The sequence below is a fragment of the Camarhynchus parvulus genome, chromosome Z (assembly GCF_901933205.1).
Source record: "Camarhynchus parvulus chromosome Z, STF_HiC, whole genome shotgun sequence".
Classification (NCBI taxonomy): Eukaryota; Metazoa; Chordata; class Aves; order Passeriformes; family Thraupidae; genus Camarhynchus; species Camarhynchus parvulus.
The window spans coordinates 42,518,461-42,545,863 of record NC_044601.1 but is presented as its reverse complement, the minus strand read 5'-3'; the positions used below and the strand labels follow the sequence as shown (position 1 = coordinate 42,545,863).

The following is a 27,403-nucleotide window of genomic DNA, read 5'->3' as shown; positions in this document are numbered from 1 at the left end:
TAGAGAAAAGAGAGATACAAACTTGTTGAGTGTTCTGTTTATCATGTGGCCCCTGAAATAGAAAACTCCTTGGGCTTACTTATTCAGAGAGCACTGAGAAGATTTTAAGAGTCCAGAGTTGGAGCCTAAAGTTACTACATAGCAGACATAAAGCACCTAACTACTCTTTCCTTACTTTTATCCAAAAAACTCCAAACCCCCCAAAAACCCCCAACAAATACAAAAGAATAAAACAAAAAAACCTCACCGAACAATACAAAACAAAAACCTTGAAACAAAACAAAACCACCAGAACAGAACAAACCACCACCTTCTCCCTTGAAAAAACCATCTCCAAATAAACTCTGCAAGGGCAGCCTTCTAAGATGGTTACTTAAATTCACCTGTGCACTTAATTGGCTTTGAAGCTTCTATTTGTTCAATTCTCAGAACAGACTGAAAGAACTATTCCTTTTTAGATGAATCGCTGCGAGTTTTTAAGACTGATTCTTTCATCTTTCTGCAACTCAGTTTTTCAGAAACATGTTGGCTGAGGAACATTGCTTGACACCCTGCTTGAAATACAGATCTTCCTAAACTGGCTTATACTTCCTGCTCAAGACTCTGCTTTAATGCTTAGCATGTTCTTAAGCTGCACCCACAGCTTTGACAGAACCATGAAGAAGAGTTGCAGCCCAACAGAACCTCTTTCACAGTGAACAGGGGAGCCTGGCTAATTTCTAGGATCAATTTATTCCCTCGAGACTGAAAGGGATTTACATGAAGGTTGAGAATGAATGTTCTGTGTTCAAAATGGAAGCCAGTTACATAAATTAACGCTAACCACAGAATGTAGGTTTACTGATTTTGCATGTCTTCCTACCATTCCCCACCAAGACCACATACCAAGTTCTAAAATGGGTCATCCTGCAGGTCCCTTCCAGAGAATTATCAGAAGTCAGATTATGTCTAGCCCTCAAGGGAGGAAAGTATGGAACAGCTTTGCCATGCAGACAAACTGTTCTTCAGCTTCGTCCCACCTGCTATAACTACCTCTGTACAGACTTGTTAGATCTTGTCTATTTGATTAGTGTTTCTCCAGGAGAACTGCAATCCAACACAGACTGACAGACATTAAAGACGGGTCTTATTAGCACAGAACAGCCCCACTCAGCTCAACAGTTTGTGTATGACAGCTGAAATTTTCCTGTTCATTGCACCTATCCCAACACTTCTTTCTTCAAATGCATGCTCCTTGAAAGACAATCTTGAAGGTATGGTGACACACTATAAGGATGCACTAGATTGCATAACAACATGTAGGGGCCTCCTTTGCTTAAACTGATAAAGTGCTTAGTACTCAGCTTCAGAAATACATATTTTAATAGAAAACATAGTAGATTCTCAAAGCCATCAAAATGAGGAGAAACCAGAAGAAAGCAACTGAGAAAATGCTGTGGATGTAAATTGCTTCCAATGAGCATAAGGTAATTTTAACCAACTGTTTACTGCCTCTACTAAGAATAAATAATGTTTCTACTCTATGCCCTTGTATCCTTAAAGTTAGTAGCTGCTTGCGTTTCATACATTTCAGAGAGTAAATCATACATAGGTTTTTTAGGAGAAATAGTAACCCACAGTAGCAGAAGACTCATCTGCTTGTACTTGAATAGGGACACAAACACAGAATTTTTCCATCCTCTTTTTTTATCTTAGATTAACAATAAAACTGGTCTCAACGATCAGTTTTGCAAAGAATACTTAGCTTGGCTACCTGTGACTCCTCTGTATCACATCTTTTTCAAAAACCACCCTCCTCTCCAGGAAACCACCCAGAATTCCCATTTTGACTTTTCTCAACTCAGATGATTTTTGCATTCTTTGGCCAAGCTTATCTTCCACACATCTCTAACACCAGCTGTCTGACCCAGCAGTATTATACTGCTCTCAGCAGTATTTCTACCCCAAGTTCAAGTAAAACATTACTGCAATGAATGGAAACTCAAATATATAGCCTTCAATCATGCTAAAAATCAAGTGTCACCAATCAAGTTTTGCTTTTATTTACAAAGACAGAAACTTGCAACCAACCAGATATACCTCATAATAAATTTATTTAACAAGGATTGAATCCTGAGACAGCAGAAGTTATTGCTTCACTTAAAGTTTCAGAAATTGCCAACAGGCATTTTTATATTTTTGGCTCCCCGTATGAATTCTTCACACAGCACTTCCAAAGCTTTAAATCATAAGCAAAACACAAAAATCAAAACTGAGAAAGATGGTAAATATCAGTGCAGCTTTAGTTAACTAGCTGTGCATCAGCTAGAGTACAGTACAACACAATCATAGAGATTCAAGACACAGGAGTTTTAGTTCATAACTCTGATTTTCAAATCATTAATAGCACTTTTAAATAATATAGGGATTGTACTTTCAAATCAGATACAATCAAGTAATGATTAATGCACATTAATGTATAAACCCCCAGGTTTTAAGATACTGATGGCCAGTTCATTATGATTACAGTAATTAAACCTCTTACCCTAGTCCATGAGTGAGTTGACAATCTTTGTTTATGTCCCTTGACCAGCCAATGACACTGGTTCTTTCCACTATTACACACTACTGCAGAACAATCTAAAGGAAAAACACCTGACTGAAGAGTTGTTACCCATCACAGCTCACACAAATTAACTGTCAATTTTCTTTCATGTGCTCTGCAAACTTACCAGTACTAGCTTGTTTCTACTCGAAATGATGATGCCTGCACAAAATCAGCTCTGCATGACATTAAGCAATATTAATAAGATTAACTATTTAAATTTGTAGCATGATATTGATATAGCCAAATGTTTTATATATAATTTGGAAAAAAACATTAAGTTCCTTCAGATGTATCAAGTTCTTTGAATTTCAAAAATTACCCTTAACTATTAACCACTCCACTAAAAAACCCAAAAATGGCAAGTATAAAAAAAGAGGTCAGTAGCTTCTGATTTCAAAGCTTGCCAATTAACATTGGAAGATACTCTAAAACACAATAATTTATAAAAATCCAGCCTATGAAAATAAAATAAGAGCAATCCAGAATATTAGACATCTTTTCAAGATTACTCTTTTAGGTGCTTTTCCTTAAGGAAAGGAAACCTTATTTTAAGAAATAGTAAAATGCATTAGCAAGTGCAATACTGACACACTACCAAAAGTTTCTCCAGAGGAGATACCAAAATTAGCCAATTCTAATAAATTGGAAGGAAACTAAAAATTTAGAGTAGGTTAATTATAAGACATCCACTTAAAGGAGTAAGGACTTAGCACTCTTATGTATGAGAGAGCAAGTCACATGCTCATGTGCTGATAGTGAAAGATCCCAACAGGAACAATACCACAAGATGGTAATTAGGTTGAACTTAGCCCCACTCATGCTGTAACACCAGAGAGACAGGAAAAGGGGTAGGACTAAGTTTTTTAACAAAGATACAATATGGATAAACAATTACCATGTCCCATCATAATATTGATTTCTCTGCATTGTGCATTTGCCAAGGACTCAACGCAACCAACATGAGTACCACAGCTTTCAGTGACTTCATCCAGTGACAAAAGTAATGCCTGGGATTTTGCCACCTCTGCTGTGCTTCCACAGGAACAAACACCTTCTAGCTGGAGATCAGACTTGAACAGGACGGATAGGATTGGTAGGTGATACTCCATGTATCAGTCAAGTACAGTTGTATTTTACACAGTATCAAAATAATTCCATGAAGCCCTCCCATTACAATTGCCACTATTTATTATGCTAATATTACCTCATCAAGTGCAGTTTTCATTTTAAGAAACCCACTAGCCAAACTGCCACTTCAGTGGAAGAGCCAAGGTGAACTGCATTCAGAAAAGTATCATTATATCCCCAAGTTAGCAGTAGTCTTTAAACAGTCAGACTGCCAAAGAAATACCGTTTGCTGAAATATTTTAAATTCTTGCTGAAGTCTCTGGTATCTTGTTAGAAAGTGCTTGCCATAAGGGCATGCTGCATCAGAGATAACCCTATTAGCCCTGCAGCATTGCTGTCAAAATTAAAAGACAAAAAGGTCATAGGTACAGGACCAGCCAGAAGAAAACGTCCAGTTTGGAAACCTCTCCAGTAAGGCATAGAGTTGAGGTGACTTTTGATCTTCCCCAAAAAAGTAATGTGCTGCTATGGCGAGGGAGACTATTCCATCAGAATGCTTCTCTGGGGCCTGAAAGTGAGAAAAGGACAACACAGTCTTTATGACTGTTCCTGAGACTTCAACATACATCAATTCAGATGCAGTTTTCTACAGACAGTATCTGTCCTGCAGTTCTTTGTCCATCCTGCAGTTCTTTGTCCTCTATGTTAAAACACGCCCTATCTTCAACGTATCAGTCTGACTGCATGACAAATTCAATTTGAAATGAACTGGCAACCAGATGTTTAGATCACAGTGCCTCTGATGTGTTACACAGCTTCCACATGCTCCTACTTCAGTGTTTGTATCTGTCTGTTTTGCTGACAAATCAAGATATGGACTCCAACACAGTGTTTACACTGGTCCTTCTGCCTAGCTTTGCCTCTATCAGACTCGCAAGGCTTCTCACACTTGAGACTCCAATCTGCCTTATCGAGTACCCTTTGAGGATTATTTGTGTTTAGACTGCCTGGTGCAGGAAGGAAAAATTGACTTTCTGAACTTTCAAAGATACTTGTAATATTTACTCAAAGGATAAGTGCTAAACCTATAGTAAAAACATATATACGATACTGCTAAACCTATACAAAAAATATACAAGTCTGCAAAAAATTATTCCTTTGCAAGTTAGAAGGCTGGGGAGGCAGATAATAAATCCCACTCAAATAGGAAGGCTGGAAGCCTTGCTTCCAGCTGAAAATAGTGTAAAAGAAAATTTAGAAAACAAAAATTTTACAACTCTCTTCAGCTTCAGGACAGGTACATTTTCCACCAACGATTCTGTAATTTCCCAAAACCAAGCAAACAAGAGAAGAGAAAGAGGAACTACTCATAATAATAAAAATCAACTTTGAAATAACAGTAGTAAAGATAAAACTTCAGGAACCGTGAGGGGAAGATCAGAGAAATCAAAACTTCTGATCAAAGACCATGCAGACAAGAAAAATATTTTTCCCTTGGCTGTTTGAAAGTTGGTGGACTATTCATGGGAAATACATGGGAGCTGATCTATAAAGCTGACCTATCAAAAGTAGTAGAATTAAGATCTAACAAATAAAGGAAAATATTAGAAAGTTACAGTGACACTTTTCACACAGGAATGCAGCCATGGTGGGAAGAGGGTGGACCAAGGCATCACCAGTTTCCAGCAGTGCCGCACTCACCGTCAGTTCCACCCAGAAGTGCCAGGGAGCTGCGTGCAGCCCACGGGAGTAGAACACAAAGTAGTCTCCCCCCAGGCTGGGTACCGGCATTCCATCCCCGAGGGACCAGCGGGACAGCGCGGAGCCCGCGCGCGGCCGCACGTACAGGGACATGTGGCTCGGGCCTGCAGGGACAGAGATGTGCCCACATGGATCAACAGGCAGAGGCAGAGTAACCACCTGCTTTCCCTTGGAACAGCAGGGCATCCTTGAGCTGCTATTCATGTCTTGCAAAGCACAACAGAAACGTCTTCTCTACAGAAGATGCTCCAATTTTTTCTAAGCACTGGGATAAGTGTGATGTTAAGGTAACAGAGGAACATGGGACATTTTATAGTAATAAATATAAAAAAGTCTTATACATACTAACATATAAAATGCTACAAGATCCAGCTTAGAAAAGACCTTCTGTAAAATAGACTTACTCGAGACAGATGAAGTTACCAGTCCCAGAAATAAGAACTGCAAGACACTACTCACAGCTTCTAGTGTGCTATGGAACTGAATTAATTCATGCTAATCTCAGAAAGCTCACTATTCTTGGGAACAGCACTAGAACCTGCAGTACTGGAGTCAAAGTCTGATTTATTATGGCCATAAAAGGAAACACAAATCATAAACCAGAAGCTTCAGTCACTCACCAGATACTTCAAAGCTTAACCTCACAGAATTCCAAGGCATCAGCTTCTTGGACACAAGTTTAAACTGAACGGGGCTTCTTGGCAAAATTTCCGGAGCAGGAAGATACCAGTTTTTCCTGTGGAGAAAAAAAAAGTTTCAAGTTATTCTCAATGCAACACTCTGAGGTCAGAAGACAAGAAGTTTCTCCATAGTACAGCTGACTGTGGTGCTGCTACATGAAATAATCAAAAGGTGTTGATTCTAGCTGAAGACAGGTAAAATCAGCTTTTGGCCAGAGAAATATTTAAAGGACATACTAATAGAAAAATTGTCACTAGTGTATCAATTCATTACCTTCATCTGCCTTAAATTACAAAACAAATGAGTGAGAACATTTTATCAGCTTTTGCTCTCAAGATTCTTGTGATGTGAGAAACAGCCACAGCAGCTGGTTTCCTTCTGTGGAGACCTGCTATTCTAAACATCCTCTGCTGTCAGCTGCAGTGCAGGAAGGGAGGAAGGGAGAAAACTTATATCCTCCTCCTCTGAACTACCCTTTAGGAGGCTCTCCCTCTTTCACCTTTTTCTTCTCTGGTGCTTACATCTAATTTCCACACATCAACTTCTACAGCTCCTGCAGCAGACCAGAAGGATTGGGGAAGAAGACACAGATGAAAGATTGTTTACTTTTAGACCAAGATTATCCTTAGTTTTTCTTCCCTTATGTAAGTCAAATTGCATAAACAACCCCTGTACTTTGCAGTAAAGTGCTCAAGCGAGGCAGAGTTCACACAAACCGGAACATGAAATGGACTGGCAGAATCCAAGGAAGGCCACAGAAGGGAGCCTGCTCCTCACATGGAGTTCTAATGGTGTCATTGATTTCAGGTACATGGGGAGTTATGTGAGATATTCCATTATAATCAAACCCATTGATCCATATACCAGAGTCACTTTTAACCACATTTCCATCTAGATCATGAAATCTTCTGCTTGTGTGCTAGAAGGAGAAAAAACAACAAACACAGAAAGATAATGGAGCCTCTGGAGTTTGCAAGAGTCAGAGGTGATTCTGAAATATCCTTAAGGTCTGAAATACCTTAAGGTCTGCTGCATTTTCAGTAGACTTTTCAGCACTGAACACATATCTCAGTATTTATGAATGTAAATGCAAGAATTACTCAGGTAAGAAACATATCATAAAAACACTATCAGAAGATGACTGTTTTAGCCCACCTCAAACCACATTCACTTTTTAAATTACCATTGCTCACACAATTCACCTACTTAAACCCCCCTAAAACACCCTGCTCTTCTGACACAGGTGAGCTGAACACCGAGAGTGAACAAGGGAAACATTATCAATTGTTTCAAATCATTGAAATATGATTATTCAAATCATTGGATATGATTATTCAAATTGAATAATCATATTCAATTTGGATATGATTATTCAAATCATTGGAATAATCATTAGAGCTTTTAAACCAAGAAAGAAAGGGGATATTAAGCCTTGAAAAAACTAAACATTCTTGCAACCAAAAGAGGCAATACAACATGCAAGCCTTTTCTTACCTGGAGAAAGACTCGCTTGGGCTTTGGATTAGCTGCATCAGAACTGTAAGGAAAGAAGATTCCACTACAAACGAGAATCAGAGTGACTACAAACACAGTAGTTAAAGTTACTAGCGTCGTTTTTGTACTTTTGACAAGGTAAACGAAGTTAATCTAGAGAATAAAAAAACAGTCCAGTTATAAAACTGCAACACATAAATATAAACCACTACTTGTATAATTCTAAAATTCAATTATGGAACTGAAGGTACATTAAAAAGAAATGTCTTGTGTGAGGTGGTACTTGCAATTATGCCTTTTTAATCTCAGTATTTAGAACTAGTATTTTTAAGATTATTCCTTTTTTAAAAAGAAATATAAAGTGAGTAGTTCCTGGAACTTTCAAAATTTTCTTGTTTTTAAAACATCTGCCAACAAAAAAAAAAAAGCCAAACCAACAAACCAATTTTTCTAGGTTCTGTGGAAGCAGAAAAAGCCAACAAATCTGAGTATTCTTTTTGAAGTTTATATATGTATTGTTCAGTCATATATTACACCTAAATCAAATCTCTACTCAATCTCTACTCAAAATTTAGCATTACATTTCGTATTTTACATCAGTCTGTACTACATCACCATAGAGCAATATAAGCTCTGCTTCAATGATCTTTCTTTGACTAACACAAACCATGGAATCTTTGACGTATGTTCTAGAACTTTCCTGTAACGTTTAAGATGTTGTCAAATTATCACTAACTTCCAGTATTAATTAAAAAGCACATCTTATTCTAAACTATAGAGAAAGCTTAAGGGTTTTAAACAACATTTGCAAATTCTACTTACAAAATAGGAAGACAGGATCACAGTGAAGATTACAATAAATCCTGCCAACACCATATCTGGTGGAATTTCTGAACCACTTCGTCCCATGACAGGTGTAAACATTTCAAACACAGTCCAACTAAGATACAGCATATATAGATAGGGAACAAACATCCCCAGCATGTACATCGCAATAAACTTTATTGTGGCACCTGTACAGAACAGGAAAAAACAAAAGACAAAAAAGTAGAAGCTTAGAAGGACACAAACACACACCTTTATTGAAATATCCACAAGGATATACTGCTGCAAGTCCCAATACACAATATTGGTCCTCATCCCTAACATGGATATGGGAAGATCTCATTTTGCACAGCTAACACCAGTATAATTTTCAAAACCACGACAAAATTAATCTTGTATTACAAAAAAAAAATTGAAACAGGTTTACTGTCCCAAGCATCATTTAAATATTATTATATTTTTATGAACCTTTACTGTTCATCAAAATTCTGATCACTTATTAATATACTCACATACTGTTCTTATAGCCTGAGAACTGGGATGTTTTTCAGTGTATTTTTAAAGCTTCTCACACTTTTGAACTGTCTTTAGTTCAAGAACACTTTTTTCATGACAAAAATGTGACTTAGTCAATTTGACTACTCAAAGTCAATGTTTGCAATTTCTTTTGCTTTAGAAACATAATTTCTGCCCCTCAAAACCCATACCTTTTTGGCTGAATTCCTTGTGGATCATCAGCTTAGTGAGTAAAGGAAATGCTACCCATAATGTAAAAATGAACGCTGAACAAAGGCCCATCTGAGTCATCACAGCCAATACTATTGACCAAATCATCAATGAGGCATCAAAAAAAACATCTGCCAGGAACAGCTCATTCACATTCTGTAACAAAAAGAAGTAAAAACATTTCATTACTGTGCACATTCCATAGGCCCCATCTCATGAGAACACATAGAAAAATCCACATTCCTTGTATACAATTGTTTTCCTTGGGCAAAACAATTTTGAATAGCATCATCTCACCATCCTCTTACCATACAGAATTATCCATGACAGTGTATGTATTTTATTAATTTTCTAAATCTGCTGACATAACTTGAAAAAGGGATTACATAGGCTGGGGAAGAAGGAGGAAGGCAATGTACAAAAGACAATACCAAAGAATTCACAAGGCTAGTGTTTCAGGTGAATAGGGTCTTTTTTAAAAAAAAGTAACACAGCACATTAAAAAACTGTGTAATACTTAAGGGTGAAAAATTATCTGGACCTCCTGAGAATGTAAACTTGTTTTCGAACAGCTGTTAAAAGACTTCTTACACAAGCACTGTTATTAATGCACAAATATTATATTGGTTCCTCTTTAAGTCATGCCACAAGCTATCACTTCAGAAGTCTGTCTATTAAAATATGTTACTTGTTTTGAATAAAAGACATAATATGTGAGACAATAGCAGATATGTTTTGAGGGGCGGGGGGGGAGGAAGAAGAAATTTAACTATCAAAAGTATGATTTGCTTTGGGTTTGGTGGTTTTTTTATGTTACATGGGCAATTCTGCAGTGTTTGCAGGGCACGATTCCTAACTGCAAGTCCTGCTAGCAGCACAGGGAACTGCTCGCATGAACAATAGTTACCAGAAAGCACCTACTTCAGTTTCAGGGTGAGAATAAAAAAAAAGAGGAGAGTGAAGAAACATAAAAGTTGCCAAACCTATTTCAAAACATAAAGCTTATCAACTCACAAGTTATTGAGCCATGAATCTGCCTCTGACAGCCAAAGAAGAAACTGGCTTCCAAAATTTTTATGCAACTTTTAAGGCAAATGCAATTTACAGAAGCAACATTAACTGTACAGTGTGGTGCAAGCTACAGTATACAACACTTCTGATTTTCAGATGGTTGATCTGATGATTAGGCAATCAGTAGCCATGAAGTAGATCTAGAGCCTGAAATGTCTCAACAGCTAATGAAAGTAACAAGCAGCTCATCCAGACGACTGGAAAACAGTAACACTGCATCTATTTAATAAATGGCTCATCTTTTCCACAAAGGGAAAACACCAAATACATGCACTTAGTAAGATACATGTACCACTTAACACTGCCCTTCCCCAAAAACTTTCAAAAAACCTACTTCCAGAGAAAGACACAATGGATCCACTCAGAACCTTTCACACAATCAAATGGCATGAAGTTCTTAAAACTTTTTCAAACATTTGTACTTGGATGACAACTAAGGCTTCCTAAATTCCCTTGTCCAAAACCCACCCAAACAGCTGAGATAATGTAAGTAACAGCAAGCTGAATGACTAAATATTACTGCACCTAAAACCTCAACCTAGCAGGCCTGAGTAGTCAACTTTGCCCTGGAGGAGTGTCATCTATCAGATACCTCAAGATTATTCGTATTTAACATAAAACCATATGAGACTGTTATAATCCATAATTATGAAATTATTACACATCTTAAATCACATTGGTTAGTCCATAAAAAAGAATCCTAAGCAAAACAGGTACACATAGAGTAATCATGACAAATGACAGCAATGGAAAAGTAACATACCAAATCCTCACTGAGCTTTGCAGGGGCCTAAATGACTTTTACCTATTGCAGAGAAGAACACAGACAGAGCCCTGTTCCATCTCCAGCTGTGGTCAAAACAACTACAAATCAGAATAATCACAGAATTGTTTAAGTTGGAAAATACCTTAGAGATCATTTGATCTAAGCCTTGCAATGCCAAGACCACTGGTAAACCATGTCCCTAAGTGCCACATCTAGACATCTTTTTATACCTCCAAGGATGGTGACCCAACCCTTTCCCTGGGCAGCCTGTTTCAGAGCTTGATAATCCTTTCCATAAAGAAATGTCTCTTAATAGCTAATCTGAATCTCCCCTGGCATAACTTAACATTTCCTCTTGTCCTGTGGCTGGCTGTCTGGGAGAAAAGACCAAATGCCACCTGGCTATACCCTCCCTTCAGACAGCTGCAGAGAGTGGTAAGATCCCCCCAGAGCCTCCTTTTCTCCAGCTTAAACAACCCCAGCTCCATCAGCTGCTCCTCACAAAACTTGTGCTCCAGACCCTTCCCCAGCTCCACTGCCCTTCTCTGGACATGCTCCAGCACCAAAATTACTTTCTTGTACTGAGGGGCTCAAAACTGAGCACAGGATTTGAGGTGTGGCCTCACCAGTGCTGAGTACAGGGGGACAATTCCTGCCCTGCTCCTGCTGGTCACACTGTTGCTGGCACAGGCCAGGATGCCATTGGCCTTCTTGGCCACCTGGGCACTGCTGGCTCATGTTCAGCTGCTGTCACCAGCACCCCCAGGTCCTTTTCCTGTGGCAGCTTTGCAGCCACTCTGCCCCAGCCTGTGGCACTGCCTGGGCTTGGTGTGACCTAAGTCACAAAGGCTCCTGCCTTTTTTCTGAAACATTTCCTGAAGGTCAAAGCTGCCTTAAATCACATAGCTCTTACCTCTCTGATTTAGCAGAACAATCTCTATGTTTAGATGAAGCAATTTTTCACAGTGACACTTTAAATACTAAAAACTTCTTGCTTTTTTTTAAGCAGCTCAAATCTGTCTTCCACAGATTAAACACCTCATTGCCCTTCAACAATAACAACAAAGCCTTGCCTACCTTGTAGAAGAATTTCTTGGCTAGCACGTGCACAAGAATGAGCTTAGCTGCAGCTGCAGTGCCATAGAGAGACACAGAAACATAGAAATGGGTGTACCAAGAAAGAGCCCGTCCAATGAAGGAGACAAACATTGCCACCATGAGGACTGCCACCAGTGCGCACACCCAGCTTATCAGGGTTAAGCTGAATGCAGTCAGCAACTTCTTCAGGTTATGAACAGCTATGAAGAAGAAAAAAGAAGTTTCATTCAATACTTGTGTATTCTACTGCAGACTATCATCAAAATTTTAATTACCCCATAGTCTAACTACTTTATTGACCAAAATAAAAGGATCCCCTGTGAAGCTATCTTAACAGCATAGCTTGCATCACTTAGCCTAATTCTTTGCATGTCGATTTGCACACATCCCTGCTGCAATGTTTATTCCCAGAATACTGGTGTATTTTGCAGATTACAGCTTTCTTGATAGCAAAAATTTTACGAGGGGGCCAGTCAAGCCACGGTTCCACTTTTAAGTATACAGAAAAGCCCAACAAAAAACCATCACAAAAACTCCAAACCAAAACAAAAACTCTCCCCCAAAGAAATACAAAACCAAACCAAACTAACAAACCACCAAAAAAAAAAACCCAAGCCCCTCTCCTAATTCCCCCCAAGAACAACAAAAAATTTGAGTTGCTTTTCTTGTAACATTTTCTTACTCCAAAAATGTTTTCTGGATTTTGAGGAGGAGATGGGGGTGATTTCTCAAGCCTTATTTCTTTTAAATAGGCATGTTCCTACACATACTAAGAAGGTCTAACTAGATTTAAGTTGGTTTACACTCTCTGTTAAACTTTACTGTAATTTTCCCCATTTTTTTCCTTACTTGATCCTGTCTACAGACAGGTGTCAAAGAAACACAGCTCTGACACCATATCTGAATTAACAAAATAAAAAACATAATATGGATACTCAGCTTTTTTTTCAATTTCCAGATCTTTAAAAGATTAAATTTTAACCTTCATGAAACGATAAGAGACAAAACCATGATTCATGAATTCTAGACATCTGGGCCTATCATATTCTTTCACCATTATTAATATTCAGATGCAAGATTTAAAAGCAAAGCAACTTCTATGGCATGCTGCACTCCTAAAATTTATTTCTGAAGTTCAACTAACCAGATGCTGTAATGGCCTGAACACTTTTTCACCTGTGCATTTGCATCTACTAATTACTATGTGTTGAAGAGTAATGCAATTAAAAAAATGAAAAAAGCCAAAAAAACCCCACCAAAAAACCAAACAAAAACACACCCGAAAAACCCCCAAACACAAGGAAACAAACAAAAACCCCAAAATCACCTAGACTTACCTCTGAGTTTTGGTTGTAATACTTTTTTGCTTAAATAAAAAAAAGCAATTGCTGATGTAATATAGTTCATAATTGTGCCAACACGAGCAGGATAAGCCAGGACAAATAAACCAAGTATATCAAAGAACACAACATTTCCATGTCGATACTCAAAAGATTTAGCCAACTTTTCTGATGTAGCTAGGTATTTTAGGACAGCCAGAATATTGTCACCTATTAAAGGAGCAGATGCATAGTATAATTATATCATGATTAATAAATTACCACACAGCATTTTTAATATAACCATTCTGAAAAATTGTATAGAAATATCTTCAACAAAGGCATGAATACACAAATGATTATACTCAAACAGGTATTTGAGTATACAAATAGTATCTTCATGAGTTATTCTATCCAGCTGTCAAAATAAGTATACCTGGGAAGTCTCATGCACTTAAGACATCACCTCAGTGGAGGCAACAGTTAGGGTTTCAGCCCACAAACTCTTCTTCACTTCTGATATTTAGCACTGGACTTGAAGGCTAACCCATAGAAGAGTTTAAAATTTCCTAATCTTCATCCTTTCCTCACTGCTAAGTGACCCCTCCAGGTCTCCATGACTATGAATTACCTGCCCTACCTTCCCTACATGACTGTAAAGACAAGACCACTATTTTACTCTGTAGCCTCCAGGAACCAATCACCTTTTGTTTTCACACAGTACAGCCAAAACACAGGTAACCAAATGAGAGCAATCATTCTCAACTTTGATTTTGCTTTTATTAGACCATTAAAAGTGCTTACTGGCTGTAAAGTTTGTCTTTTTTTTTAATCTCTCATATATTTAATGGGACAAGTTCTACATATAACCATCATGACCAGTAAAATCATCTTTCCAATAGGAATTTGAAAGCGTTACTTTCTGTCCTGCAGCTGAATTGGTGCAAGGAAGCGTTTAAAACCCTAATTATTCATGCTGGTCATCTAAGCTGGCTTCTATATAAACTTGAAGAGTAAATAGTCAAAATCCTGGAGGCATTTAGGATGATGCTAGCTTTTCCTGGGAAATTAAAGGTCTTCATCATTTTTTTTACTGCATTCTGTCAAATAGCCTGCTATGAGCACAACCTGTTGTAGAAAATAAATCCTGTTTACCCAATCTGTGTGCTACCACATAAGTTTGCCTGAGGTCCATTCAAATATAAAAATCTCTGTTGGTAGATCAGTCTCTATGCCACCAAACTACTCAAAAGCTTCTGATGAGAAACACTAACCAATAATGGGACTTAGTGAGATAAAAGGAACACAGAATGCTGAATAATCAGGTATCAGTGGAGAGACAATAACTTTGATTTGAAAGCAACTGTGGAATCTAACGTCACAGGATGCTGGTAAAGTTAATCTTCCCAAGCTGACCAAATATATTTCTTTTTTATTTAAAATGTATGTATTGAGTTAATTCTTTCTTTGTGTTCTTGAGAACACAACCAACATGTACTGAATGTGACATTAAAATTATTAATTTATACTACAGCAGTCTTACAGCAAAATGAAAAAAGCAGCTACAATACTACTCTTTGGTAAGTTACTGAATCCTTAAAGTACCAACCTGCTCTCTGAATGGAATCTGTCAAAATTCTGTCAGATGTGTCATATTTTGTATGGTAAATGTAGCCATTTTCAATAAAAGCCAAATCTATTCCTACAAAAAGAAAAGCAGCATTTTTAAAATCTATACAGTCCTAAAACCCCAAAACAAATATGTGAAAGCCTCCCATTTTCTTTACAGAAAATGCTGCTCTAGTCTGTAACCCAGTCATTATCCTAAGAGATGAACAAAGTAGTCTTCTTTACAGAAAGAAAACTAACTGGACTTCCAGTGTCTTTAAAAGAGAACAGCTTTAAAACACTTTAAAGTATCTCTGTCCTTTTGCATGTACCCATTCCCAGGACATCTGTACCCAACTGGAGAAACACATGAAAACACCAGATCATCTCAGCCTTGTGTACAAGATGTACAAGGTGCTTGCCAAATGCTTACTTGCAACACTTCAATAAATGTTCATGCTGAAAAGGAATAAAAAGCAGCACTGTGAAACTACAGAGCACCTTCTGAAAATACCAGGTGCGCTCTTTGTACTTCTAATGTGTAAACAAAAGTATTTACCAAAACCCAAAGGTTAAACCCTCTGCTTGATAAGTTATACATTCAGTGTATCCCATTCACCTGTTCAGCTGCATATGCAAAAAGCTGCTACCTGCAATCTGAATTCTCACAATTTTTAGCAAATTAGGTCTCAATTCTGAGGAACGAACTATTTGTTAAGCTTAATTATTTTTTATTGGTTTATAAAAAAAACCCAGAGGACAGTAAGAAATCATTTACCATCCAGGTATGATTCTGAACAAAGAAGACGTACAAAATCAGCTACTTTATTTTCAGACTAGAAGCTTACTTCAGAACAGTACAGAATATGCCAGAACAACTGCTTCGTACCAATAATCAATTCAAAAATATCACTTTTCTTGAAAGTGACTCCAATGACAACCTGTCCTGGACAACAAGGACTTCACAGAAGTTTACAGTCTTTTGAACTGTGTTCATTATGTGAACATTTCACATTTCTTTCCCACTGTTCATTCTCCACAGAAAGGATAGCAAGCTGTAAACAGATTAGCAAAACTAAAAAGCTTCTGTCCTGTCCTTGATTATGGAAAAAAACCAAACAAAACCCACCAAAATCCCCTAAAAACCAACAATCAAATCCCCCAAACAAAACACCACCACCAGCAAGGAAAAAAACGAACCCACAACAACCAAACAAAAACAACAACAAAACAAAACAAAAACCAACAACAATAAAAATCCCCAACCAAACGAAACCAAAGGAAAATGAAAATGCATTAATGACTATGTCACTATCTCTAAAGAAGATGCTTTTGCTTTATCTATTAGATACAGACATTTCATTCCTGCAAGCGGGTTATTTACATCATGTACCAAAATGTTTCAAACCAGAATATTTAACAGAGTACTGTTAATTCCTGGAGTATTTTCCTGATTCTCAAGAAACTTTTCTACCACGAAGCTTCTTTCTGGAAAACACCAGTCATCTAAAAACATCCCTAGCAAACTATATGACAAACTCAATCTAAAAACTCTTTCCTTAGGAAAGGAACAGGGAAATTCCTTCCCAGTGTGACAGACAGATCAGATTTGAGGATGTTCACATAGTCAACCAGAGACGAGTGTCCTTGTTATAAAAATGTAGTGTGTACTGACATGTCTTTTGATAACATACCTGGAACATTGCCAAAATCCCTGTAGATACGGAAGTCAGTATCTGCTGGGATAATGCCACTCTGAAATATTTCCTGTGCCACCACAGAGGCAAAGGGATGTTTGGCCGCAACTACATACGCTTGTACCAACCAAGGATTCTCAGGTCCTAACAAAAGATGAGCAGAAAATTCACAGCAAATATTTTTTGAACTTCAGTTAGGATATGCATTCTCATGGTAACAAGTAACACAAAGTAACTTACCGGAGATTTGTACTATATGCTCTGCGGAGCAAGAGAGTTAATTGTGTTGGAGGAATGACTCACACTTGAGAGAAAGAATTAGCTATACCTGAGGGGAAAAAAAACTAAGCCACTGTTGCCTCCTGTGGCAACAGTGGCAGAGCAGATAAGTCACGTCCCAAAAAGACCTAGCATTAATGAAGAAGTCACAACCTTTAGCCAAGCTTCCAATCCATCATGTATCACACATCAATACTGATGTTTAGAAAAAAGCCTGTCCCCCTAAAGCATTCAGCGCAAGTAAACATCTAAGCAGCTTCATCAGGACAAGAAAGTCTGCAGTCCAACTAGGATGGGGCACTGGTCTAACTGTAGCCTACAAAACACAGAAGTTTTGCAGCTTCCTGAGCATGAGATGGAGTTCTAATGCCAACATCTTCCTGATTTTACAAGAACTGCTGTGAAAAATAAATAGAACATGTGAAAGTATGAGTGTTAAGATATAAGTAGTACCCAAACACTTTTCTCCTTTTTATCTTAAAGTAAAAGGGAAACACAATTCTGTTATTCTGCCTTCCACAGGCTTCCCACCTGTGAAGCAACTTCTGTGGTAGAGCTTTAGCCTGTAACTATCTAAAGACTGAGAACAATTTAATTGCTGCACAGGACTGGGAAAAAGGCACAGGTGTTCTCTTGTCTTTTGCTTATGAGTCATTTTCAATATTCCTTCAAGTCTGCATAATTTATTATCAAATTATCCTAGTGTAGAAATTGGACACAATGCAAGCTCATACCTGTTTGAAAAACAAGTTCTTTTCCTCCTACACCTGCTGCCTCCAGGTTAATAAAAGCTCTGATTGACTTGGCCCACTCATGTTGTGTAATGAAGCCATGACTAGCCTTGATGGGGAAACAAAAAAATATAGGTCAAACATCTACCAGACAAGCCTAAATGTTATTTTCCATCATTCAAGACTGCATATAACTCAAGACACAAAGCAGAAAACACAAACAGATGCAGAAAATGCAAGTCTTCTATTTAAACTAGTATATACAATACCCTTAATCCAAATGCATGCTTTCCTTTCAAATTATACACATTCTCCCCAGAAAAGACAGCGCTAATCAATGAATATTTCAAGAGATTAAACACAAACTATATCTTTCATTTGTTAAGAGTTTTAATATACTGCTTTGATGTATCATTTCTAATTCTGGCACATTCTCACCTGTAAAATATTTTCTTCTGCACCATTAAATAAGAATATGACAGCATGCTGCAGGGACTCCGATGATTTTGAAAGTGTGTTAAGTATTTCAAGCATCACCGCACAGCTAACAGCATCATCGCTGGCACCTTGAAATAATCAGCAAAATAATAAGGCTTACAACAAACACACAGATTCGTAACAAAAACAACAGAGAGAAAATGGTTTATGCTATTTCAGTTTTAATATAACTGCAGTACAATTGTGTTAAGCTTTAGTATATTTTTTGGTGCTGCTTGTACCCTCTGGCAATACTACTTGAAAGCAACAGTTGAAAGAAAAAATAAATTCAGAAATTGGGCAAGTGAATGACAAGATATCAGATTCAACACTACTGTTCAAGAGAAACAGACTAACCAGGTTACTAGAAAAGCAATGTGATAATTATCTATTTTCCTAAACAGAACATGAACAAATAAGGATGTAATTTTCATTAACAGGACTCTCAAATTTTAAGAGATAAACATTCCCACACAAGTCACCCTGAAGTGCTCTACACTGTTACAATGCATTCAATTAGGAGGACAAAACCTCAAAGTAACATAAAGCTAAGACTGCAAAATAAAGCTAAGGAAACACCAGAATTCACACCTTTAAAAGTCTCCATAAGGTATACATTATAATAAAAGATTTTCATGATCAGATGCTTTTCACAACTCTTTTTTCTTTGCAGAAACCCCTTTCACTCTAATCTCTGTTGTCTTTGAGTTTCTCATTCAACTACAATCTCACACCTCCCACACCCCACTGTTTTTTTATCTTGATTAAGCAGCCATCTTTGAGTCAAGGCCTCATTTTCCCACTTCCCTCACTTTGGTGCAAGCTGTAGCACCTCCCTATCCTGCTCTAATAAATAAAATTTGGGAGAAAACAGAAATTTAAACCTCATTCCTGTGGGCCTGGGTTGCACGCATGTTGCTGACATGCACTGAGATGCCAACAATGGTGTTTTCAGGAGTCAGTTATTTAGGTATACTTGTTAGCTGCTCAAAATGTTCAATTTACACATTAAAGGAAAAAAAAGAGCAGCTTTTCCAAAGCTTGTCACCAGGCAAAACTTAAGAAGTATCTGCTACAAAACCAACATATTCCTAATATAAATTTTAGTCTAGGTTTTAGCTTTAGTTTATTGCATAGAATAAGTAATTTTGAAATCTTTCTAATACGCAATTCTCTACCCTATTTCTCAGAAATTATGGCCTTGTTCTGACAAAAGCTTTCCATAGATCACCACCAAAATACCTGATTTAAAGCCCTGATTGTCACAGGTTTTCACAGAATACCACAGAACATTCAGAGTTGAAAGGGACCTTAACTGCTACTCTAGTTTATTAGGAGTCTGCTCTTAGCCACGCCGAATTATTTTATTTAAAATGCTGTATTGAAAACTCAGCAGATGCATAGTTTACAGTGAGGTTAGTCATTTACCTGCCCTGCTGTAAGGCTAAGAAAAATAAAAGTTATTGGCTTCAAGAGATACACATCTGACAAAAGCAGCCATGCTGCCAGAGACTATTACACAAACTTGCAGAGAAAATATACCACAATACCTCATACACAACAAAACTGACAGGAGGTTGTAATACATTTTACAGCAGGTATTGTGAAACTAAGAAAACCACATCATGTCTGCAATGATAATTTCAAGAACGTTTCTGCTGTCAAGTTTATCAGAAAATAATAAAATAGGCCACATAAACTGAAGAGTAGTAGAATCAGAACAAGACACATACTTTAGGACTTCAGAGGTTATGTTTTTTCCTTCACAAGTAACACAAGCTTTCTATTTTTTAAAATAAATGAATTACTGAGATTTCCTTCACACATTTTGTGTCTATAAGCACCACAAGCAGATGATCTTTGAGTCATGCTGATTCTGGTTAAAAGCCCACCCTTCTGGTAATGAGAAAAAGGGCTGTAAGCAAATAGCTAAGAGAAATACAGGAGAAGAGAAAACAAAAGATTCTTGCTTAGGTAATGTGTAAGTGGCATACTAAGAAAACAAAAGGCAGAGCAGCTCCTTGCTGATGTAAAGCGCTAGGCTGTTTTGTGATTAAGAACAAGCATACAGGATGATTTCTGGCTCCTCTGCAGTTTGCTCTAAAATCCTATACAAACCACTCCTATGTTTTTGGCACTTCCGTGCAAGGTTGGTGAAATATTTTAGTGTCTGAGTAACTGTAAAGAAAATAACTGATGTAAACATAATCCTGTATTATAATACACAGAAATCGACACACAATTTACACAGGACACCAATTTGAAAACAATTTTTAATTATCATAGTACTATGCTTGTGAAATACTCTAAGTCTTGGTAGACATACACAGACTATACATGCAGTAATTAGCATCTCTGCAGTTCCTCAGTCACAGAGCATGTATAATAATCATGCATTTATTAAGCTAAATTTAGAAGCTCATGTTGTACAAATACGATTGAGAAAGAGAAGTTCTATACACTATTTATGTTCACAAAAAAAGGCAGAAGGAGTCCAGCAAAAGCTTTGTTTCTCTAGCTAACACTCAACTGTTTCCTTAATAATGAAGACTAGTCACATGTGCTAAGAACAGAAGGCTCACTACCAAAAAAATAAAATATTGCGTGGGATGTAAATGAAGAAATTCCAGTAAAAGCTGCACCATTGGTGAGTGCCAGCTGTGGGTGTTTTTTAACTGTAATAACAGGCACACACCTGTGGCTGAGTGTCACAACAGATTTTGTGTTTTAGATCCATACCTTCCTAGCTTTGTTAAACCCACAAATTTACAAAGCAGTTTACACCCTTGCTGCAATAACAATTTTAAAGGATTAGATTTTAAAAATATAGAGGAACAAGAATAAGAGAGTACGCAAAAGTGACAGTCAAACTAGCAGTAAAATATATACACACTATCAAGGTGATAGTACTCCAGCCTTTGATCACTACAGTCTTTTAAGACAGAAACTTTGAATGTGGAAAGAAAAAAAACCCTGGCATATCTTAAGCATATCAGACTGAAAATCTGAGATACCAGTAAAAGGAGGGAAAACAGACTCGTTAATGCGTGTGGGCATAATCTCTGGCACAAAGCATCCTGTGGAAAGAAAACCAGGATTAAATCAGTACAGGAGTATGAAAAGACCTGGATGATGGGTGGAAACAGCACATAAACAATATGCATAAGCAGTGAAGTACAAAAAAGGCAGATATATCCAAACTCCCCAGAAATCTAAATAAGCATCTGTAAATCACTGCCTACCAGAAAATGAGAGTGAAATCCTGAGTGTAACAGGATCAACCTGTCACTCTAAACAATGAGTTTCAATGAGACCAAGCTGACAAGTTGGCACAAGCATTATTCTAGCGTGGCTACTTGGTAGGAGAAATCCATGAGCCAAGCCCTGCAGCTCATGTCACACACAGAAACGTGGAACAAACCCACGGACCTACCTGGGGTATTTGGTACGGAATCAAAGTGACAATTGGATAACACTGCATGCTCAGCTCCATTGCGAGGTTCCAGCTTCACTACCACATTGGTTATGTTTGCATAGTAACTAGTAAAACCCCCTAAAAAGTCAATGCTGAAGGAGCCTGTGGGCCTCTGTATGTCTACAGATATCTTGTGGGCATCCGTGCTTTCTCTTTCTATTCCCCTGATTTGTTCTAAGAGGTAGTTGACTGCAAGAACTTCATTTTCTGGACTTCCAACTGTTCTGGGCCCAATTGCTGTAATGTTGTCAAGATATCCTCTGTAAAACATAAATTAAAACTTAAGCATCAATACATTCAACATTTAGTATGTTACTTATCTATCACTGTAACATTTTTGTAGATGGTTCTATTTCAAAACTCAAGGTAGGCAGAAGAGGCTAAAGCCAGTTAGATGGTAACTTGTAATGGGAATATAGGCTTGATTAGGACTTCTTTTTAACTATTTACCACGACATTAAGCCATGGTATTGGTTTTCTGATCTGAACATATCAATTTAAAAAGAAACTGAAGGGTGAATGGAGAAGCTAAAGATTTTATCTTTAGCGAGGTTCTGGACATGCATATTTGTCTTTTTCTGAATGTCTGAAAAAGCACACTTTTATCAAGACATACACTGACGCTAACACCCCAAAACTGAAATTAAAGTGATAGTTTTAGTCTTCCCGACGTCTTGGTGACATAACAACTGAAAACTTGCAAAGAAGCTTTCCCAGACACTGAGCACTACACGAGACTAACTGGAACTAAACTGTTGGGGAGGCGCTGTTCCAACAGCTCCGAGCTCTCGCCAGGGCACAGCGCGACACGACCCCTCTGCCAGGGACCGCCACCCACCCCGGCCGCCTCCCGCCCGGCGGCCCCGCCGTACCTGGCGCGGGAGGCGCTGAAGTCGCGGGGCCCGGCGGCGGCGGACGGGCGGCTCAGCAGCTGCCGGTGCGACACCTGCGCCAGCGCCCGCAGCCCCAGCAGGTACAGCAGCACCAGAGGCGCCCCCCACGCTTCGGGCAGCGGCAGCAGCGGCCGCCGCCCGCCCCGCTTCTTGCCGCCCGCGCCGGGGTCGCCGTCCTCTCGCGGCGGTGGCTGGCGGCGGTCCCGCTGTGCGGCGGTGGCGCGGAGCCGCCACCCGGCCGTGTCGCCGCCGCGCTCCATAGCCGCACCGTCAGCCCGCCCGCCGCGCAGCCGCCGTATGGTCACGGGCGAGGGTCAGAGCGCGGCCTGGCCCCGCCCGCCGCTCACGTGGCCCGGCAGCGGGCCCGGCGATGGCGGTGGCGCTGCTGCGCTCGTACCGGTGCTGGGCCGGTCAGGTTAGGGGGCGACAGCAAGTCACTTGCTCCAGCCGCTCTGCTCAAGCAGGGTGATCCCAGAGCACATGGCGCAGGATTTGTCCATACTGTTCTTGAATATTCCCAATGAGGGGAAGTCCGCAGCCTCTCTGGGCAATCTGTTCCAGTGCTCAGTCACCTGCACTGTAAAGATAAAGGTTTCTTCCTCATGCTCAGGTGGAACCTCCTGTGCATAATTTTCTGCCCATTGTCCTCTTGTCTTCTGCCCTCGTGTCCTATTGCTCTAAGCTGCTGGGAAGAGCCAGGTCCATCCTCTTGGCACCCTCCCTTCATAGACTTATAAGGCCACCTCACAGACATATTTTCTTGAGGCTGAACAAGCCTAACTCTCAGCCTTCCCTCATAAAAGAGATGCTCCAATTCTTTAGCTACCTTTGTTGCTGTCTGTCAGACCTGCTCCAGGAGCTCCATGTCTTTCTTGTCGTCAGGGGCCTGTAACTGGGCACAGCCAGTGCGGCTGGGCCTGGTTGGCTGCATGCTGAGGCTGGGAAGCCCTCAGCAGTGGTTGTCCATGGAAGTGATGGCCTGGCAGAGGTGAAGCCCTGGGCCCTCTGTGCAGCCACAGCTCCAGGGGGAGCCTCCACCTGACCCTGCACGTGACCGAAGACTGCCCCATGCGCTGTGTGCTGCATCACCTTGCTCACAAAGGTATGCAAGGCCTTCCCTGGTTTCCTGCTTCTTTTAGTTGTTGTTTTTCTTTGTTGGTTGGTTTTGTTTTTGTTAAAGCAGAAAGGAAAATTCACAGTTCACAGAAGTAACAGGGGTGCCATGTAGGGGAGCAGCAAAATGCCTCAACCCTAACCCTAACAAACATAACAGCACTGGTGGTTCTTGCAGGGTTTCACCCTCCACTGCTTTATATCTTTGGCATTTCATAGCTATAGCAGTGCCCAGGCTGGAGCTCAGGTAGGCTGGGGTGCAGAGCAATAGTGCCAGGAGGTGCTAGTGAATAGTGCCTTCTAGAGAAATTATGCCAAGGAGAGCACCCACGAGGATGGGGCCCAAGCAGTGACAAGGACTGTCACTCATGCAGCACTCCACATGGTTCTCCTTGGGAGAGAACACTTCCTCCTGTGCTCACACTGCCTTTGAATGATGGCACAGAAGATGACCACTGTTTGTGGTCATTTTCCCTATGTTTATCATACTGCTTTCCAGTGTTCATCATTTTTGAAGATATCCTAAAAGATACCTACTTTTTGCTGCTTTATGATGTAATCTGGAAACAAAATATGTGATGATCTAAAGAAATGGCAATTTCAATAAATCCAGTGGTGCAGATAAACACTGAACACTGCTCCTTTCTACCCTGCCCTTGTTGGCACATGAACACTAATAGGATTTGCAATACTCTTTGGAATGAAAAAGTCTGAAAAAAGTGGTGCACTGAAAGGCGATGACTATGCTCTTTGCACACCCCAGGTTCTTTCGGAAATTTCCATACTCAGGCTTACCGAGTTTTCTGATTTGCTTCACTGCATCCTCAGTACAGACAGGATTATTAGTGATGATTTATGATTTACAACTCCCAATTACGTTATGACCCAGTAACATAGTTCTAGGCTGAGAGTCTTGGTTTATTCTGTTTTGTTCAGTTTTTCTTCCTTTCTGCTTTTGTCTCACCTGTGTTACCTCTCCCTTCACAAGCAGACAAACATTCCTACAGGTTAGGTTCTCAAAAGTAGATGTTACATTAGAAACTACTATGAAAAATTCCAATATCATTTTTTTCAAAAATTTTCAAATATTTTTTAAAAATACCAGTGCAGATTTAGTCCAGTGAAAGACTTGCAACACAAATAACAAAATAAAACAAAACAAAACAAAAAAATCAAATGTGACCCCACAATACCTCATGGAATGGAAACTGCCCTTTGACAATGTCATATTAATAACCTGTATGATGTTTAGTACTATGAATATACTTAAGAAAACATGGTTTTAAAGAGAGACAGGCCTGCTATTGAATGTAGGTCTCTATTTCTCCTTTGAAATTCTTGTGTAGGTCTTGAAGTTATATAGAGAAGACAATCAAGGAATCAAATGCAGATTTAAAGCATAATATCATCAGTGTTAAAATACTGGGGGGCCACCACTCCCAAAAGACTTACCGAAGCAGCTTTATGCAGGGCCAATAGCTCTCCAGCAACATATTTTGTGTCGCATCAATTTTGCATTATTGTTTCGCCTACATTATTGATCTGAAGCATTATGCACAGTTTGAGAAGTAGAAGCTAGACATCATTTGTTGATGTGTAGCTCTTTCTTTTGGCTCTACATGTACATGAGGATAGGAACTGTAGAAAAATTTCATTGTTTTCCTTATTCTTTTATTTTTTGGGCAATATTTAAACATTAAACCACCCCTTGTTAAGAAAATGTCTTGAAACATACTAATTTTCGTGACAGTCATATTCTTACAGATCAAAACAATTTAAAAAAATTCTGTCAATTCAAAATTCAGAAGTAATTTTCTGCTTTAGATCAGAAAGACTTTGTATGTTTGAAAGAGCAACAGCCCTTTTATCTTCTGTTCTGAGCACAGCACTTGGGAGGGCACTGCGGGGTATGAATTAGGCTAGAATTATAGTGCTTACAAGTTTTGACATGACTGCAATATCAGGGTCAAATTCATCAACAAACACTGTGCCCTTTATTGCTCTGTTAGTCTGGAATGACCAATTTAAGATAATTGGATCTGATTTCCAATCAAATTATTCAGCATAAATTCAGTTTGACTTTATGTCAAGAAGGCTGGTGTTTCACCTAGTATCTTGCAATCCAAGCTGGCTCATTTTGTCAGCTCACAAAAGAGGAAAAAACCATGTTCACTGAGCATTAATTATACTTGTAAACCTTGTTTTAAGCAGAAAAAATAAAAAGACAATTCCTTATTGATAAGGACTATGGGTTGGATTTATTTTCTAGTTTAGTAGTAAAAGTAAGTTAAGTCATAGCAAGTTAGCATTCTTGCTTTAAAGAAAAGTACAGATATAAATGTTTTATACACTAAGGCCACCATCAGCTACTTAGGGCAAGAGAACTAGAACACTATCTTCAGAAGAACATTCAGTTTTGACTAAAAATAAACAGTGATGAAATATCAGGTAAGTTGTTCCCATCATCACCTTTCTTATTCAAATGTGACTTACTGTGGTATTAATTTCTTAGCTTCCATTTTTTATCCATCGAATCTTCTTACATCATTGACCAATAAATTGAAAATCCCTTTGCTACAAGTTGTCTCGTCTAGTGTAGGTATTAATTCATCATGATCAAGACTCCTCTTACATTCATATTCAAGCTTAAGTTTTATCAACTGGTGATTTTTCAGCCCTTTCATGCTCCTGTTAACCATTCTGATGATTTCAAGTTTTCTAGTAAATTACCTGCGTTGCTAAACCAAAAGAAGTAGCATTGCAGCACCTACACCAGTGACACATACAAAGGTAAGATCATTGCTACTCTGCAGGGAGGCAGAGATCTTCATTTGCTTTAACATAAGCATGTTGCCACAGCTTTGAACTGACAGTTCTGTCCGGCTGTCTTGGGAATCTTGTTCTGTCACTGCAGCATGTTCCAGCCATCCACTCAGTGTCCCAGTTTCTCTGACAGACCAGCTTTCAATGAAATTTGGACTCAGCAGGAAACTCTGTGAGGAAGAAGAATCAGATTTTACATTCTGAGTTTCCAGGGCCTATTATGTCAGCCTTTCCTTAGTGACAGATGCGGGCTTGGAAAAATCTTGCTTCCCTGCACAGAAGGTGTTGTTGGATCACTGAGCCTTGCTGCTGCAATAGAGCTAGATTTTTACTCCTCCCTCAGGCACAGATCTTTCATCTCTTCAACCATATATCCAGCGGTTACCTCACTCCTGTAACCACAATGTTATAACTAGAAGCTCATATTAAACCAATTTTCTGCCCTGTCTTCAAGGTGGATTTTTTAGGCACTACTACCAACAGTCCAGTTGCCGTCCCTTAATTGTGGCCTGGTTCTTATTCTGTGTACTGCAAATTTTGTAAGTGTTTAGTATTGCTGTGAGTCAACACGTACTTTTTTTATTATCTGTTGCCATCCTAGTTTTAAAAATGAAACTAGGAAGAACATTTTCAAGAATATTGAAATTGCAATAATCCATCCTTATAGAAATACAGGACAGCCTTGTGTAGCCTTGTATTTAGTTCAATACAAGCTGTTGTCCATTCTCAAAACTCTTCTATACAGGCACACTTCACACTGTCAAGGAAACTGGCACTTCTTCTTCTTGGACTTTATTTCCTCACTTTATCATCTTTCCACAATACAGTACCTAGCCATGGATAGCACAGTGTGTCACATGTTAGTTTAAGAAAATAGGAAGTCTAATGGGCTTATATCCCTTAATGTCCGT

At 38.9% G+C, this 27,403-nt stretch overlaps 1 protein-coding gene across 1 annotated transcript; it reads right to left on the bottom strand.

Annotated features, from left to right (window-relative positions):
• Positions 1–1,983: 1,983 nt before the first annotated feature.
• On the bottom strand, positions 1,984–22,835 carry ERMP1 (endoplasmic reticulum metallopeptidase 1). Its single transcript, XM_030969231.1, has 15 exons — positions 22,536–22,835; positions 21,622–21,923; positions 18,150–18,277; positions 17,715–17,820; positions 16,699–16,845; positions 15,006–15,098; positions 13,415–13,627; positions 12,057–12,277; positions 9,124–9,298; positions 8,414–8,604; positions 7,592–7,744; positions 6,814–7,016; positions 6,037–6,152; positions 5,357–5,520; positions 1,984–4,223 (listed from the first exon to the last, which is right to left on the bottom strand). The coding sequence occupies exons 1-15, from the start codon at positions 22,814–22,816 to the stop codon at positions 4,059–4,061; spliced, it is 2,658 nt and encodes an 885-aa protein (XP_030825091.1). The 5' UTR covers positions 22,817–22,835; the 3' UTR covers positions 1,984–4,058.
• Between the last annotated feature and the right edge of the window lie 4,568 nt (positions 22,836–27,403).